Source organism: Bufo gargarizans, chromosome 1 (assembly GCF_014858855.1).
Source record: "Bufo gargarizans isolate SCDJY-AF-19 chromosome 1, ASM1485885v1, whole genome shotgun sequence".
Classification (NCBI taxonomy): Eukaryota; Metazoa; Chordata; class Amphibia; order Anura; family Bufonidae; genus Bufo; species Bufo gargarizans.
The window spans coordinates 135,304,678-135,321,064 of NC_058080.1; the positions used below are offsets into that span (position 1 = coordinate 135,304,678).

The following is a 16,387-nucleotide window of genomic DNA, read 5'->3' on the forward strand; positions in this document are numbered from 1 at the left end:
TCCTGTCATGTTACATAACGCTCTCATTAATACATTTTATTCAAATGACAATTTATATTTAAAAAAAGGCAATTGCATGAACAGAACCGTAGTGCAACTCCAGTGGACAAGCACATTTTAGACAGGTTTCAATGTTTGTGACATACAAATTTCCCTGATCAACGTGATAAACACCACAACGACACAATGTTACTCAAATGGAATCATAACCTTTAGTATTGAGCAAAGAAAAAAAAATAATGTTATTAATTTGACAAATTCTAGTTTTAATAATTTCTGTGAAATGTATGGTACACCTAAAGTATGGAAAAAGGAAGGGCTTTAGTACATAAGCACATTGCATTTTCATATAAAAGATTAACATTGTACTTAACAAAATATGATCCCCAAGAAAGAAAATCAAAAATTGTCTCAGTAGAACGTGTTCTCTGTTAACAAGCAGCCTTTTCTCATATACTGCAGTAATACCTAAATCCAAAGTGAAAATACTTTGCGGTCAAGGAGAAACCTTTTTTCTTTTTTTTTAATATGTCAAAACTGCTACAGTATCTATTCAAAGCTCATTCTAGTTAACAGAGCCCCTTCCCCCTCTTTTTAGATAAGAGGCGCTTACTGCATGTGTCAATTCACAGGTTATTCGTTATACATACTAAAACAATCTATCTGAGTCAGAGAATGCCAATACATCGTTAGCATACAAAGTGCCTATTCTACTTGGAAAGGACAAGCCCTTCTATGGCAAGTTCCCTGTTCAGATAAGTGGCCCAATACACCAGGTTAAATGTTCCAAATAAGAGTGGAAAAACTATCCTAGACATTCTGTCAATTTTACTAACACTGTTGAATGTCTTCTTTGCCTCCTGTGGTTTTGCTTTGTTGGCATCTGCTGTCGCACTTTTTGATATAGTTGGGAGAGCAGAATCCTTAGTGATGTTTGGAGCATAGTTTGCTACAGCAACTGCATAGGCATTGTTTTTCTTAATTACAGACGCTTTCTCCTTTTTCTAAAACAAGAGTAAATTGATTTAAAAAAAAACGGTTAGCTATGTAAAAAGAAGACAAACAAAATATATTTTATTCAAGGGTTTTTCTATGTTCTATTTACTTGGCTCTAATTAAAAAATAGGCAAAAGTAAATCCAAAAATCAAACAAACAAAAATGGAAAAACTAAAAAATAATCTAATAAATAAAAATGAAAACAAAAAACACAAATCAAGTACATAAATGGGAAAAGAGTCAAAATTTACTAGATGTAAAATACAATGCCTCTGGGAATTTACTAGAACAGAGAAAGAGTTTTTGTGTTAATTAAAAAAAAAACTGTTTTCGGCATGTCCTAAAAACACATCTTTTTAGACTGTCCTATCACATTGCATTATCGAAGAGAGCCCATTAACATGGCTGATACACAAGGGAATAATCAAGAACAATTTACATGCAGTAGTAATCCCCTATGTACATATGTGAATTTACAATCTCAATTACGATCATTCATTCCCTTACAGATTCATGGTTTGTTGGTAGCATATTCCTGTTTATATAGGGCAATGTTCTGCCAAGTGATGATTTTATGAGGGGCATAAAGACAGACCACAAAGAAAACATGCATTTACATGGGCTTATACACACGGAAATAACCAGGAACAATTTAAATTTAGTAATCATCCCCTATATATACGAATGCACAATCCCTATACAGATTCATTATTTGTTGATAGCACATTTCTCTTTGTATAGGGCAATGTGCTGCCAACAAGTGATTATTTTATGTGGTGCATAAAGATAGACCACAAAGAAAGCATGCATTTTGGCAAATTTACATGGAGCAATTATTTGGAATTATTGTTTATATGAATGTTTATTCTCAATAACTGTCCCAGTAATCTGCCCTGTAAATGGAACCTAACTATTCTCTAATCTATATTATTCTTCATTAATATCTGATTCCTTCATTTAACAGTAAACTTCACCTCACACTTTATGCACTTCATATACAGTACACAGTCATATATATTGGCTGGTAACTGGCTAATGCAGTTTGCACTTTTATAAAAGATGGCTGAACCATTGCACAAAACAACCATTTTTTACCTTTGGCGTCAACCGCATTTGCTCATAGATTGTAAGCTCTTGGGAGCAGGACCATCACTCCTATTATTTGAAATGCTGATTTATTTGTTATTCTGTAATGTCTGATAGTCTTTTCACATATATACCTTCTGATTGTGAAAAGTGCAGAATATGTTGGCATTATATAAGTAAAGGTTACCCATTAGGGAGGATAAATCTAACCCAATCTCAAATCTTGAAGTCCAAAAAGGAATACAGTAATAGTTGTGTGTGAAGTGATGCTATTCAAGTTTGGGCACCCCTCGTCGAAATTACTTTTACTGTGAACAGTTAAGCAAGTTGAAGACAAAATGTTCTCCAAAAGGCATAAAGTTAAAGATGGCACATTCCCTTTGTATTTTAAGCAAAAAAAAAAAAAACTGTTTTACTATTATCTTTTACATTTTAAAAATAACAAAAAGGAAAAGGGCCTGAAGCAAAACTTTGGGCAAGTAGGTTGTAAATGCTTTTTGTAGCCAGCCAAGAGTCTTTCCGTGCAAAAGTATTCCAGTTCTTTGAGATTTGTAGGCCGCCTTGTATGCCCTGCTCTTTTGGATCATTACCCATTTGTAGAAGCCATCCTCATTTCAACTTCACCTTTTTTACAGTTGGTGTTATGTTTCCTTCCAGAATTTCCTGGAATTTCATTGAATCCATTCTTCCCTCTACCTGTGAAATGTTCTCTGTGTCATTGGCTGCAACACTACCCCAAAGCATCATTGATCCACCCCTATGCTTAATGGTTAGAGAGGTGTTCTGTTCTTATACCTTTTTTCTCCAAATATACTTTTCCTCATTGTGGCCAAAGAGTTCTATTTTAACCTTATTGGTCCACAGAACTTGTTGCCAAAATGCATCTGTCTCTGATGTTGACTTTTGTGGTGAGGGTGCAGGAGAGTTTTTCTTCTGATGACTCTTCCACGAAGGCTATATTTGTGAAGGGGTCGCTGAACGAAAGAACAATGCACCACAGCTCCAGTCTGCTAAATCTTCCTGAAGGTCTTTTGCAGTCAAGCAGGGATTCTGATTTGCCTTTCTGGCAATCCGGCAAGCTGTCTCTGAAATTTTTCTTAGTCTTCCATACCTTCTCTTGACCTCCACTGTTCTTGTTAACTGACATTTCTTAATTACATTTCAAATTGGCAACCTGGAAATACCTCAAAAGGTGCAATCTGAAGGTTTTGCCATGGCCCTCACAGTCCCCTGATCTGAACATCATAAAAAAAAATGGTGTTAGATCTCAACAGAGCAGTGCATGAAAGACGGCCCAAGAATCTCACAGAACTGGAAGACTTTTGCAAGGAAGAATAGATGAAAATCCCTAAAATAAGAATGGAAAGACTCTTGGCTGGTTATAAAAAGCATTTACAAGCTGTGATACTTGCCAAAGGAGGTGCTACTAAGTACTAACCATGCAGGGTAGTCAACATGTTCCACGGCAGCAGGACTAACAAGAAATAAAATGGATAAACGGATATGAATCAGACATGTTTATGTATATATAATATGAACCAAAAGATATTTAAACAAAATGCATGTTTTTAAAGAAATGTATAAATTCTTTGTTGGAAAAACAAAACAAATTGCTAACAGACAAGGAAACACTGGAAAATTTGGAACAACCTTTAAGTGTGTGATGATGGAAAAGATGCACTATAAAAACAAATTCTTACCTTATCATTGACAACACTTTTTCCATCCCACGCCCATCCTCTCTTTGTAAAATAGTTCACAGTGGCAAATTCTATCAAAGCTGAGAAAACAAATGCGTAACAGACAGCAATGAACCAGTCCATCGCAGTAGCATAAGCTACTTTTGGCAGGGAATTTCTAGCGCTGATACTGAGTGTTGTCATGGTCAAAACTGTTGTGACACCTACAAGCAAAACAAAACATCAATCAACATCTTTACAGAATATGGGCACTTTATACCACAACAATGTCTACAATGAAGAAAGATAATAGATCTGTTGAATCTTCTACTATAGAATAACACAAGATAGTAGGGTTACAACATAAAGAGAATACAGTATATAGTTTTCACATAACTTTCTGAGCCCATCACCTGATTCAATTTTGAAATGCTGCACTTTTTACTGAGGATTTTGTAACAACTGTGTAAGTTTTTTTTTTTTTGGGGGGGGGGGGGAGAGAGTATCAGGAATGTTTCAAACCCCTTCTGACTTAGTTCTTTCCTGTTGCTCACATGCTCGCAACACATTTTTAAGGAAACCAGCACCTTGTTTCAGTGTCCTCTGCAGACACTCAATATCCACATAGCACTTGTCAGTGTTTTATGACAAAAATTATTTAAGGGCAAATTTTAGAATTTTGATCCTTGTACAAGAAGCAGAGTTTTGAAGGTTTTGTGTCTACCACATGAATAATAACTTTTTGTTAGCAACTCAAAAGGTTAGTTAACTAAATTGTAGAAGGGAATACTACAAGATTTGTCCTTCAATACCATACCTCTTGGCTCAACATATCATGAGATGTGTGGTGAAAAAGGACCAGCTTTAAAAAAAATATATATATACTGTCACCAGATGTCTATCTAAAATCTCTTAAAATAGCTGATTGGCAGGGGCACTGGAAGTCAGACTCCCATTGATCTGATATAGGACAACCACTTAAAGTATTAACTTTAAAGCTCTGCCTCAGAAAGGATTCTTCTACAAATACCCCCAAAATAGTCAAGAGAATATAATCTGTAAACACAAAAATCTACATTTAAACCCATAAAAATGAAGAGCCATTCAATTTCTTTCTCTCACAGCAGCATGTCTGATGGGATGGACCTCTGAAGAATAATGGGATAATACAAAATCTGTTTCACTGTATACCAAATGTTTGTCTTAAGTGTAGTTCTACATCCATAATGAAATTATTCATGTGTAGAAATCGTTAACTATGCGTGTAGTCAAATTATTATGCACGTATGCATCTGGACTATTGTTACAGCTACAGTCAACCGGCTGCTTTGGTGGAAGCAAAAATAATGTGGGTTTATTTACACATTTTCTCACATATATATTCTACTCATGTTTTTTTTTTTTCACAGAAATTGTTCCAAACCTAAATTATTCATAGGAAATTGCATCACTCATTTTAAATGAATAAAAAAGAAGAAATATTGGAAATATTTTACCGTAGACTCTAATTTAGTTTTCCTTATTATGGTTATTACTTTGCCATTGTTAAAAAGAGAAAGTACGTTCTTAACTTATAATTTTTCTGAACTACAAATGCTATCAGGCTGTATATATTAAGCTATGGAAGTTCAAGGATTTGATATCGATTTTAGGTGTCCCAAGTTATAGGTCAGTAATGCTCCATTAGCAACTTTTATGTCCCCAATATGCAGCACTGGTCACAGAAACCAGCTGCATTCCCCGGAATAATGATCATGCAGGAGTGCTCTGTCCAATCTTCTGATATCTCTGACATTTTCTATTCCATTATGGGGGCACTGTGGCATTAGACTCATCTCCAAATGTGCTGAGGTGAATTTACAGTATTTTTTAAGCATTTATATAACAACATATACACTATTGTACAGAAATTGTCATCACTTGCATCAGTCCCTTCCCCTATTGGGTCTCATGAAGTTGAAATTAAAGGGGATCTCCCGTGAATACAACTTATCAATGGATAGGGTGTAAGTGATTGGTGGGAGTCTGACCAATGGACCCCCTGTCAATCACTAGAATAAGAGCCCATGGTTTACCATTTGAAATGTGCACCAGACATACAGTACATACATGTCCGCTGCTCCTCTATTCAGCTCCATGGGACTGCACTGCTCTTGTACCATACTATCTCTGGCAGCCACACAGAGTTGCTCCAGTGAAAAAGGGGAACATAGGTACCTATTCAGATGATTGTCGGTGGTCCAAGTGGTCAGACGCACCAATGATCAGACACTATTCCCCTCCTATACATAGTAAAAAAGTTCTTGTCATGGGACATGCCCTCAGCCAATAAGTGTTTACAGTATTGTACACTGTAAAACACACTGATTGGCTATTGGAAATACTGTACTGTAATTAAACACACAGTTTTTTCTCCAGCCAACCGACATGTGCCACTGAATGTTGCTGAGACCCACTTCTGGTGGCCTGCAAGGCAAACGACATTTAAACCACTGCACAGAACCCTTGTACATCGAGACGGTATTTAACTTACGATAGCCAATGAGAGGCCATCGTAAGTTGAAATTATTTCTTATGGAGTACATTGTAAGTCAAGGGATCAGTGTATATTGTGCAATAGACTTTTGGCTCTACTTGTGTACACTCCATTTATTTCCTGCCAGCCTTTTGAAATTCTGGTTTAGAAGTCTTTAATTTTTAAATTGTTTCCAGACTGCTTTAACTATAATATATCTTTATTTATATATGTATATCTATATATATATATATATATATATATATATTCATAGAAAATACAGGCTACAGATACAGGTGTGTTAGGGAGTAATATGGATGTGTGCCTACTTACCCTTTGTTCTAGTCCTGTCTGGATGGGATACACAGCCCTTTATTGGAGCTATAGGCCGCATGTCCCATTATAAGATGATAAGTTGAATGTGAACTAAAAGAAAATGTGGTATGTGATTTTCACTAACGTATTAAGTCTATTGCTAGATTTCTGAACCAATGCCCACAAGGTGCAGTTGACAGGTAGATCAGTATGAGAAAACTCATGAGAAAACTAACACTTCTTAAAAATCTGAAACAGAATCAAAACTAGTCATTGCTATTCTTTTTCCTTATAAAGTTGGCTAAGATTACTTTTTATGATCAAATAAGACTGAGAATGGTAAGAAGGAGTGGGAGGACAGCAAATTAATCTTTGCAGAAATTCTACAATGACAAATCAAGAAGTACAAAGCAATATAGCCTTGTTGTCAGTGACTCATCCGTCATAAAAATAAAGGAAAAAAAACATGAAAAGACTGAGGGTGTACGGTAATAAAAGTAACAATTATAAAGGCCCCCTGGTGGAAGACACATGTTTTATCATGACAGCTAGTTACACATAACAATTATTTCTATATTTAATTGCTCTTTGTTTGATAATAGGTGATAGGTAATATATGTTGTCAGTTTTCAAGAGGGTTATTAATGTATTATGCTTGCATTTAAAAAGAACCTGTCATTATGACAGACCTGTTTAAATTAGAGAATTTTTATAATTCTATAGTACCCCAGTACTGTGGGGTATCTGCAAATGGTTTGTTATGCTGTGTACTGTTATGTACACCCAGCGTGGCCTAGTATGTTTGGCAGGGAAAGTCACACTATTCCTCCACTCTCAGAAAGGGCAGGAGTGGGCTGGTCCTACTCTCTTGTCTACTGTAGAGAGTGAGTGAGTCATGAAGGTGGATGTAAGTCCATGTGCTCCTTCTCCTTAGGCCTCAAGATCAGGAGACTCACTGATCTCTGTGAAAGTTACTGATTCTGCTATGGCAAGAAAAACAGAAAGAAAATAACTTAGAATCTGCATGGCCGAGCATAGGAGACAGCAAGGTAACCTGCGACTACAGCTAACCAGATTTTGCTGCTTGTGAGGGAATACAGTTTAGACACCCATCACACTTAACCATGTCCTGGCCAGACATGCCTCTAAAGACCTATATCCCGCAGTGGAAACTACAGCCATAATTGCTAGATTAAAGTTATCAGCCAGAGATTCCAATGAGAGACTTTGGCAAAATAGCATACCAAGAGTACCATTATTTGGCATTATGTCAGCCTCCATACCTCGCCATCTGGGAAAAGGATTTGTACTGTGCATGAATTATTGTTGGATGTACTACAACTCCTATCTTGCAGTCAATTAAAAAGATAATTTAGTCTTCTAACTATGGCCTGGTTCCCTTACTCCTACCACACCATATGCTGATCACTGCACTACTACACTTCCTGTCAGGCACCCCATACAACCACCACCAGCAATTGTACCCCAAACTAAGTGCAGCAAAAATCAAGACCCTTAAAAACACACTTTAATTCATATAGTTAAAAAAATAACCCTAACGTTTCCCAATACATTATTCTGATGATGGTCAGTTTGAAACCTGATTTACTATAGATCAAGATACTATATACTATACAACAGGATAGTAGCTCAGAGATACATCAGCATAGGAACACTGAGGTGGAAAAAACTTTCCCTGTAAAAGACCCTAAAGTGTCCCTTAGCCCAGAGATGGCCCCTAAAGGTGGAGACTCTCTGTCCTCGTACCTATTCTGCTAAAACCCCTAATTGGCCCTCATGGTTCCCTGTGCTGATGTACTGTATCTCTGAGCTACTATTCTGTTGTATAGTATATAGTATCTTAGTGTATAGGAAATCAGGTTTCAAACTGACCATCATCAGAATAATGTATTAGGAAACTTTAGGGTTATTTTTTTAACTATATGAATTAAAGTGTGTTTTTAAGGATCTTACTTTTTGCTGGACTTAATTTGATATATTTTGAATGACTCACATGTACTGAAGTGGATATCGGTATTTGATGGAAATTGTACCCCAAACTACCATCAAGCAGGAACACCAACTACAGGGAGAGCCCCCAGGGGAGGAAAGGGTGCACCCTCCTCTCACTGCACCAGCCCTAGGGAGCAATGGCTAGAGAAAACCACTGCAACACACCCTATCGTCAGAGCCACTACTACTACTTGCTTATCCACTGTTTAACCACTCTCTTCTCCGCTTTAACAATATCCAAATAGTATCCATCCAGATATGTCTTACAATAGCTCAGTATAGAGAAATACGTATATGCCTATTTATGTGTGTAATGGATACTAACATATGAGTGGGAAAGTTACACAAGAGTGTATGACCCCCAAATTGTACAAAACCTTAATAGATCACCCACTCATTTCTACAAGGTTTTATCATACCTTTATATGTCTTACGAAATACAGCGCAATCTGTGTTGTATAAGAATCTGAACCAAAAACTGTGCAACTGTATTGATATTATTGTAAAATTGAACCATATTACATGCCTTTGAATAACCACTGAGCACATAGTATACTTGGGCACTTGTTGATATAAATCCCATACTAATAAAGTTAAAATTATTGAGAGCTCCAATCTACATTGGTTTGGTTTATATTGTCTTACTTACACAGGTATATTTTGTCTCTTTCATTTAATGTTTGTGTGTCGTTAAAAAAATATCGACAGTATCCACTATAACAGAGAAATCTACAGTACCCTGTCCCTTTAACAGTGACCTCCACAGCAGCCTGCCTCCTTAACAGTAACATCCACAGCGCCCTCCCTTTTAACAGTGACCTCCACAGCAGCCGCAACTTTATTAGTGACCTCCACAGTACCCCGTCTTGTTAACAGTGATTTCCACAATAACCTGCCCCCTTAACAGGGACCTCCACAGAGCTCCGTTCCCTTAAAATGTGACCTCCACAATACCCCACCCCCCTAACAGTGACCTCTACAGCAGCCCGCCTCTTAACACTGACCTTCATAGCGGACCGTCCCCTTAACTGTGACCTTCACCGTTTCCTGCTACCTTAACAGATACCTCCACAGCGCCCACCCCTTTAACAGTGACCTTCACAGCTTCCTGCCCCTTAACAGTGACCTCCACAGCAGCCTGCCCCTTTAACAGTGACCTCCACAGTGGCCGCCCCTTTATTAGCGACCTCCACAGTGGCCGCCCCTTTATTAGTGACCTCCACAGTACCTCATCTCCTTAACAGTGATTTCCACAACACCCTGTCTCCTTAACAGTGGCCTCTACAGCAATCTGCCCCTTAACACTGACCTTCATAGCGGACTGTCCCCTTAACTGTGACCTCCAAAGAAGCCTGCCCCTAGGGTGGCCAGAGGTCCGGTTTTAGGCCGGACAGTCTGGCTTTCAGTCCTGTCCTCCGTCCGATGCAGGGCCTGGATGGACACAGGGATGTCCTTTTGAACAGCTCACTCTCAGACAGCAACACTGTGCTGTCTGAGAGTGAGCTGCAGGGAGAAAGTCACCCTCCCTCTCACCCCTGCAGCTAACAGAAGTTGATTCTTACCTTCATTTTTTTCAATCCCCGTCGGCTGCGGAGTGGGGGTGTGTGTGGCCTAACCGGGTCGGGTCATGGCTTAGCGGAACCTGGGGGCAGGGTTTTTAAGTCAGTTTTGGGTGGCCTGAATGGCCACCCTATCTGCCCCCTTAACAGTTACCTCCACAGCACTCCGCTCCCTTAACAGTGTCACTCACAGCGCCATGCCCCTTGAAAGCTGACCTACACCAGTGAAAAAAAAGGCTGGGTTGTTATGGAAACCTGGTGTAAAACTGTTTGTATGTGGAGACTAAGGACCTGCAAGCTTCTATTCGCTGATAAGGGTCATGTGACCAAGCTTCTATTGGCTATTGCAGTTTTTGGGAATATCTCAGGAACGGTACATGCTAGAGAGCCGGCCTAAAACCTTCCCAGACACCTGATGTACCTGTGTGCCAAATTCCGTGATTGTAAATGTGACTGTCCGGATTCCTTTAGTGGACATACAGACTGACATACACTCAGCTTTATACATTAGATTCCTGTTTATTTCATCCATATCATTTTCATGTTTCCTTTTAATGGCCTTTTAAGAATTATTAAATTGTCTAACCTTATAATTACTACACATTGCACATGGAAAATATTTTAATGCAGTTTTTTCTCATTATTTTAGCCAGACTATACTATATGATTGCAATCTGCAGAACCTTTCTCTGAGAATATATTCCATGGGACAAGAGGCTACATTTTAACCAATCAAGACAGCTCTGTGACGTCTAATGGCTGTGATGTGCAACTGTGTGACAGCTAGGTTTTATATTACTAAGACTCTTCTATTATTTAATACAAATACGGTGTTGTGTCTAAACACATTCCTTTTGTCTAAATCTAAAACCCTGCAGACCCATGTTCATTAAAAAGCACATGAAAAAGCTCTTATTATATCTCAAGAAATCAGATATTCAACTTTTTACCGAACACAAGACATGAAGGTTACGTATATCAAAGAACAAACGATCTGTTCTTACTAAGCAGCAGCAGATAATTGCAATCATGGTTTTATTTTAAAAAACATCTGTCCAAGGCATTATTCACACGTTAGTATTTTGGTCAGTGATTTGTATTAGTGATTGTGAGCCAAAACCAGGAGTGGTGCCTCCACATAGATCAGGAATAATGGAAAGATTTGCTCCTGTTCTGTGTTTTAGACCTGCATTTTGTTTTGCCTCACGATCTAATGCACACTGACTAAACACTGACTAAAACTCTGACGTGTGAATGAGGCCTGATGTGATGTACATATGAGCCATTCCCTAATCACTGAACACTGAACAAAGAAAAAGGATCAAGGATCACTGTCCTAAGTGGACAAGCCAAGTAATCTATATACAGTCGTGGCCAAAAGTTTTGAGAATTACATAAATATTGGAAATTGGAAAAGTTGCTGCTTAAGTTTTTATAATAGCAATTTGCATATACTCCAGAATGTTATGAAGAGTGATCAGATGAATTGCATAGTCCTTCTTTGCCATGAAAATTAACTTAATCCCAAAAAAACCTTTCCACTGCATTTCATTGCTGTCATTAAAGGACCTGCTGAGATCATTTCAGTAATCGTCTTGTTAACTCAGGTGAGAATGTTGACGAGCACAAGGCTGGAGATCATTATGTCAGGCTGATTGGGTTAAAATGGCAGACTTGACCTGTTAAAAGCCTGGAAACTCCCCAGATCTTAATCCCATTGAGAACTTGTGGTCAATCCTCAAGAGGCGGGTGGACAAACAAAAACCCACTAATTCTGACAAACTCCAAGAAGTGATTATGAAAGAATGGGTTGCTATCAGTCAGGAATTGGCCCAGAAGTTGATTGAGAGCATGCCCAGTCGAATTGCAGAGGTCCTGAAAAAGAAGGGCCAACACTGCAAATACTGACTCTTTGCATAAATGTCATGTAATTGTCGAAAAAAGCCTTTGAAACATATGAAGTGCGTGTAATTATATTTCACTGCATCACAGAAACAACTGAAACAAAGATCTAAAAGCAGTTTAGCAGCAAACTTTGTGAAAACTAATATTTGTGTCATTCTCAAAACTTTTGGCCACGACTGTGGACTACTTAGAAAGTGATGAATGATGATCCATCGACAGTATTTATCCTAAGCTGCTACATATTGAAAAGTCATTATATTTAGATAGGGATTTAGAATGACCCTTTACCAGTATAAAATAAAGATAGGGGAGTCAATACACACACGACCCGGGTCCACCCTCACCTTAAAGCGTTTGGTTTGTGCCACGTAACATATTCTACATTTTTCAAACCAGCATTTGGATCTGAATACTTTTGTAATTACATGTAATTAAACATAGTATAGCCACCCAGATAAAATAAAATGAAATAAAATAATTAATTTTACCATAAAATAACATGTGTCTGTATAGCACCACCTCCTTTTTGCTCTTTTCCACATTTCTTATCCACCTCACTGAGGGAGTCACCCATGCTCTTCAACTGGCACCAGCCATATGTTGTGTTGGAAGCTGTGTTATTTACAGAGAACGAGCTACAGCAAAAAGGACACACCACCTGAGAAGGGACCCACTCCCTGAACTATATTTAGCAAAGCAATTTAGGCAATTGATGCTTTGTTAGAAAGAAATTGTTGTGTACTATATGATGTCTGACTTTCTATTTTTACATCAATCATGGCAAAACCTTTTAACTTTGCTTAAAAGAGTTACCCCATAAAATGGATTACTATGCAATGAATAGGACATTTCAAATAAAGTATTATTGCAATATACATGCAATAAAAATATTGCAAGGTTGTTTTATGTATATTACATTTTTCTCTTTGGTAGCACCTCTGTCGTTTAACCATTTGGTCCACTTTCTCCTGTGTTGAGAGATAGACTAACATGCTCAGCAGCTTCCATGTTCCCTCCTGCATCCTCTCAGTGCTAAAATAGTGATCAAATAGTGAAAAAAGAAGCTGTCCACACACCTTTAGTTCATTCAACCCTGCTTCTAAATTTATAAAAAATAAAATTAAAAATCATAAATATATATATATATATATATATATATATATATATATATATATATTATATGCAGGGGAGGATGTGGTTAACAAGAGAAAATTGCAATGCATCCTGGGAGAGCCAGGTGCTTGAGTAGCTGCTGCCCACTCATAGAAAGGGAAGTAAGTCATCCAGATATGTGAAGAAAAATAGTTTAAAATGTGTTGGATAACCTCTTTAACTACTTCAATTTCTCGTGAAAACACTTCAACACAATATTATGAAAAACTAGTGAAGCCCTTGATGGGCTCAAATTTACAACACCATTGGGTTGCCACATAGAGACACATATAGGATTGACATCCCATAACACAATATTGCAAAATAATGTTTTTTTAAATGCTGATCATCTTAATTAACACATCTCAAGATATGTTATGTCAAGAGGAAAGGTACCGAAGAACACATCTATAGGTCCCACACCTAGCCATACTGTACACAACAGGTACATTTTGGTGGATCCTACTGACAGCTACCTTAAGTATGACCTACTGCCATTCAAATAATCTATTTGTCACATACAGCATTTGGTCAATTACAGAACAAAAGAGCAACCTTAACTGCCGTTTATGTTAACTGGCTAAAAAAATAAATAATATATATATATATATATATATATATATATATATATATTGTCATAATAAATAACACCTAACAACCTTTTAAGAACTGATACAATAATGTGTATTTCAGAAAGGAAACAGTGATTTGCGTTCATTAATCATATGATTTCTAGTGCCACTAACTTATTGACATTTTTGGCTACTTTCCTACTTACAAAGTTGGCGGGAAACAAATGTGTTGTCTGGCTCCAGACATCACTGGCAAAACGCAGATTTTGCTGGAGAAAACCAAGGCCAGCCATTGTAATATTATACAGCGACCATTCAAATGAGTGCCCATTCATGAGAAAAATGCATGTCTTCAGAGTGTCAGACCGGAAGCCAAATTACAGCAGCTGTGCTTCCTGGCTCCTGGATGGTTCTCCAGGACCTCATCTATAACATATACCTGTCCTCTGGGCAGATGTTGACTTCACCAGACAGCCTCCTTAATCAGACTATTAGATATCATCCATCAAAGATTGCTATGGATTTGTATAAAGTGCTGCTGTTTTTGTCTCGTCTGTTCTAAAATAGCATTTACAGTATTTTAAAAGCAAGTGAAATGTTCTACTGCTCTCGTACTATGTAGAGCTAATATCTTATAAATGAAAAATACTTTCTTCAAATGTTCTTGACTGATAAAGACATGCAAGAGCCAGGCTACTGAGCTACTTTTCATCTATGGTTCTAGGTGGGTACATGAATGTTTTCCTGAAATACATTGTATTTATGGGACCAAATAAGAAATAAAATAATAGGTTCAGCTTTGAAAACATATGCATTGTCCATGATCCCACAAGGAAATGTACAGAGAGAAACAATGTTTCTAAAATTTTCTTCTAAAACCTTTGTCTGGAAGTGATTTGGAGATGTTCAGCTGGAACTTTTAGAACATGATGTACTTGAAGAACTTCCTACAAATAGAATAGACTATTCTGTTCTAATATAGAAGAAGGTGCTACCAACACTGCACATTGAACCAAACATGTCCTAGAAGGTTATATGTCCCGGAATGAGGAAGTAACTATTCTCAATTTAAATGCCAGCATTTATCACCAACATGCCCATCAATAACCTGAAGGACACAGAATTTTAATGAGCCATTTATCATGTCTGATACCAACTGTCTACAGATCTTAATCAAAACAACCTATCTACCTGCTTTATAAACTATGTACTCAGATATAGTACATATCATTGGTGGGTAATGAGAACAGAGACTGCACTTAGATCATTTGATTCTTGAAGACACACTGCAATTTAAAAGAGCTTCTGGCATGTAGCCCCAAGGAAACTATAAGGAAGGATTGTAAAGTAAAAATAGTTCATGCATATTAATGACTTTACTGCAGTACATGAAGGTAACATCATTTGGGAAACCTTAGGGACACTGATCATACCAGGATAGAGCTGTAGATAAGAACCTAAAATGTGATAAAGCAACTTAATTCCTTTCCAGCAGAGAGCTGAGTCTTGCAATCTGTGGATAGACATTGGCAGAATTGAGGTGAGTTCCTTATTGACAACTTATTAAAATCTAAAAAAATCCTTTGTCAGGAGGAATAAAGGATCCTGAAATTCCACCGTATGGGACCTGAGCTGCAGTAACTGGGCCCAGCCACTACACTTTGAACAGAGCTTTAATTCAAGCTCCATTCAATGTGTTCGTTCCGGCACTGGTGGCAACAGGGAACAGTGGTGATGTGTCCCCAACCGGCCATTATTATTGGGTCACATGCCACTTCGGGACACGTCAAAACTAAGACCAGTCATTGGCTGAAGCAGGGCATGTGACCCTGTCCATGTGGAGGTTGACAGACAAGAGATCCCCAGAGCCATGGAGCCAGAACGGAGCGATGGCGAGCAGGTAAGTATGGATTTCTCCTCAGGTACTGTAATGTAAAACTGTTCAGTGACAGACCTCCCTAGGCCTCTTTCACACGAACAATACGGATTGTATCAGGATCTGTTCAGGAAAAAAAATGATAGTTTTGCATGCAAGTTCAATCAGTGTGTGCAGTGAAACCATAAGTAAAAAACACATTGCATCCAGATGCCTTCCATTTTTTACGCAAGCCCCATTCTCTTCTATGGAGCATGGGTTGCATGAAAAATGCGCAATATAGAACATGCTGGGATATTTCCTGAAAGCAAAGATGATGTATGAAAAATGACGCTCATGTACACAGACCCTTTGAAATGATGGGTAAGGATTCAGTCCAGATGTTATGCGCTAAGTACACGCTGCGCATACAGACGCCCTTTTTACTCCAACTGCCTTTTAATCTGACTTAGTATCTTTCTTTCTTTTCCTCTATTCTTCATTTGGTGTTGATTTGTTATCACAATATCTATTCTTCCCAGTGACCGATGAAACCTCATAGAACTGTGCTAACTGTCAAGTTGCATTTTACATTTTCTCATTACTTTTTTTTATGCTAAATTGTCCCAAATAGCTTAATCACAACGTGGTTCGAAAGCAAAATCTTTCATTATGAAATGTGTTTGCTACTTTGTATCTGATTTAAGCATTGCTTTAGGCTGATTTTAAATATGTGAAA

At 37.8% G+C, this 16,387-nt stretch overlaps 1 protein-coding gene across 1 annotated transcript in view; it reads right to left on the bottom strand.

The window, feature by feature from the left end:
- Window positions 1–225: 225 nt before the first annotated feature.
- GABRA2 (gamma-aminobutyric acid type A receptor subunit alpha2) overlaps window positions 226–16,387 on the bottom strand; it is a 228,773-nt gene continuing 212,611 nt past the window's right edge. The window contains exons 9-10 of the mRNA XM_044292642.1: window positions 3,784–3,986; window positions 226–1,004 (exon numbers count right to left, since the gene is read on the bottom strand). Of these exons, the coding sequence (XP_044148577.1) occupies window positions 711–1,004; window positions 3,784–3,986 (497 nt within the window). The 3' untranslated portion in view covers window positions 226–710. The remainder of the gene's footprint in view (window positions 1,005–3,783; window positions 3,987–16,387) is intronic.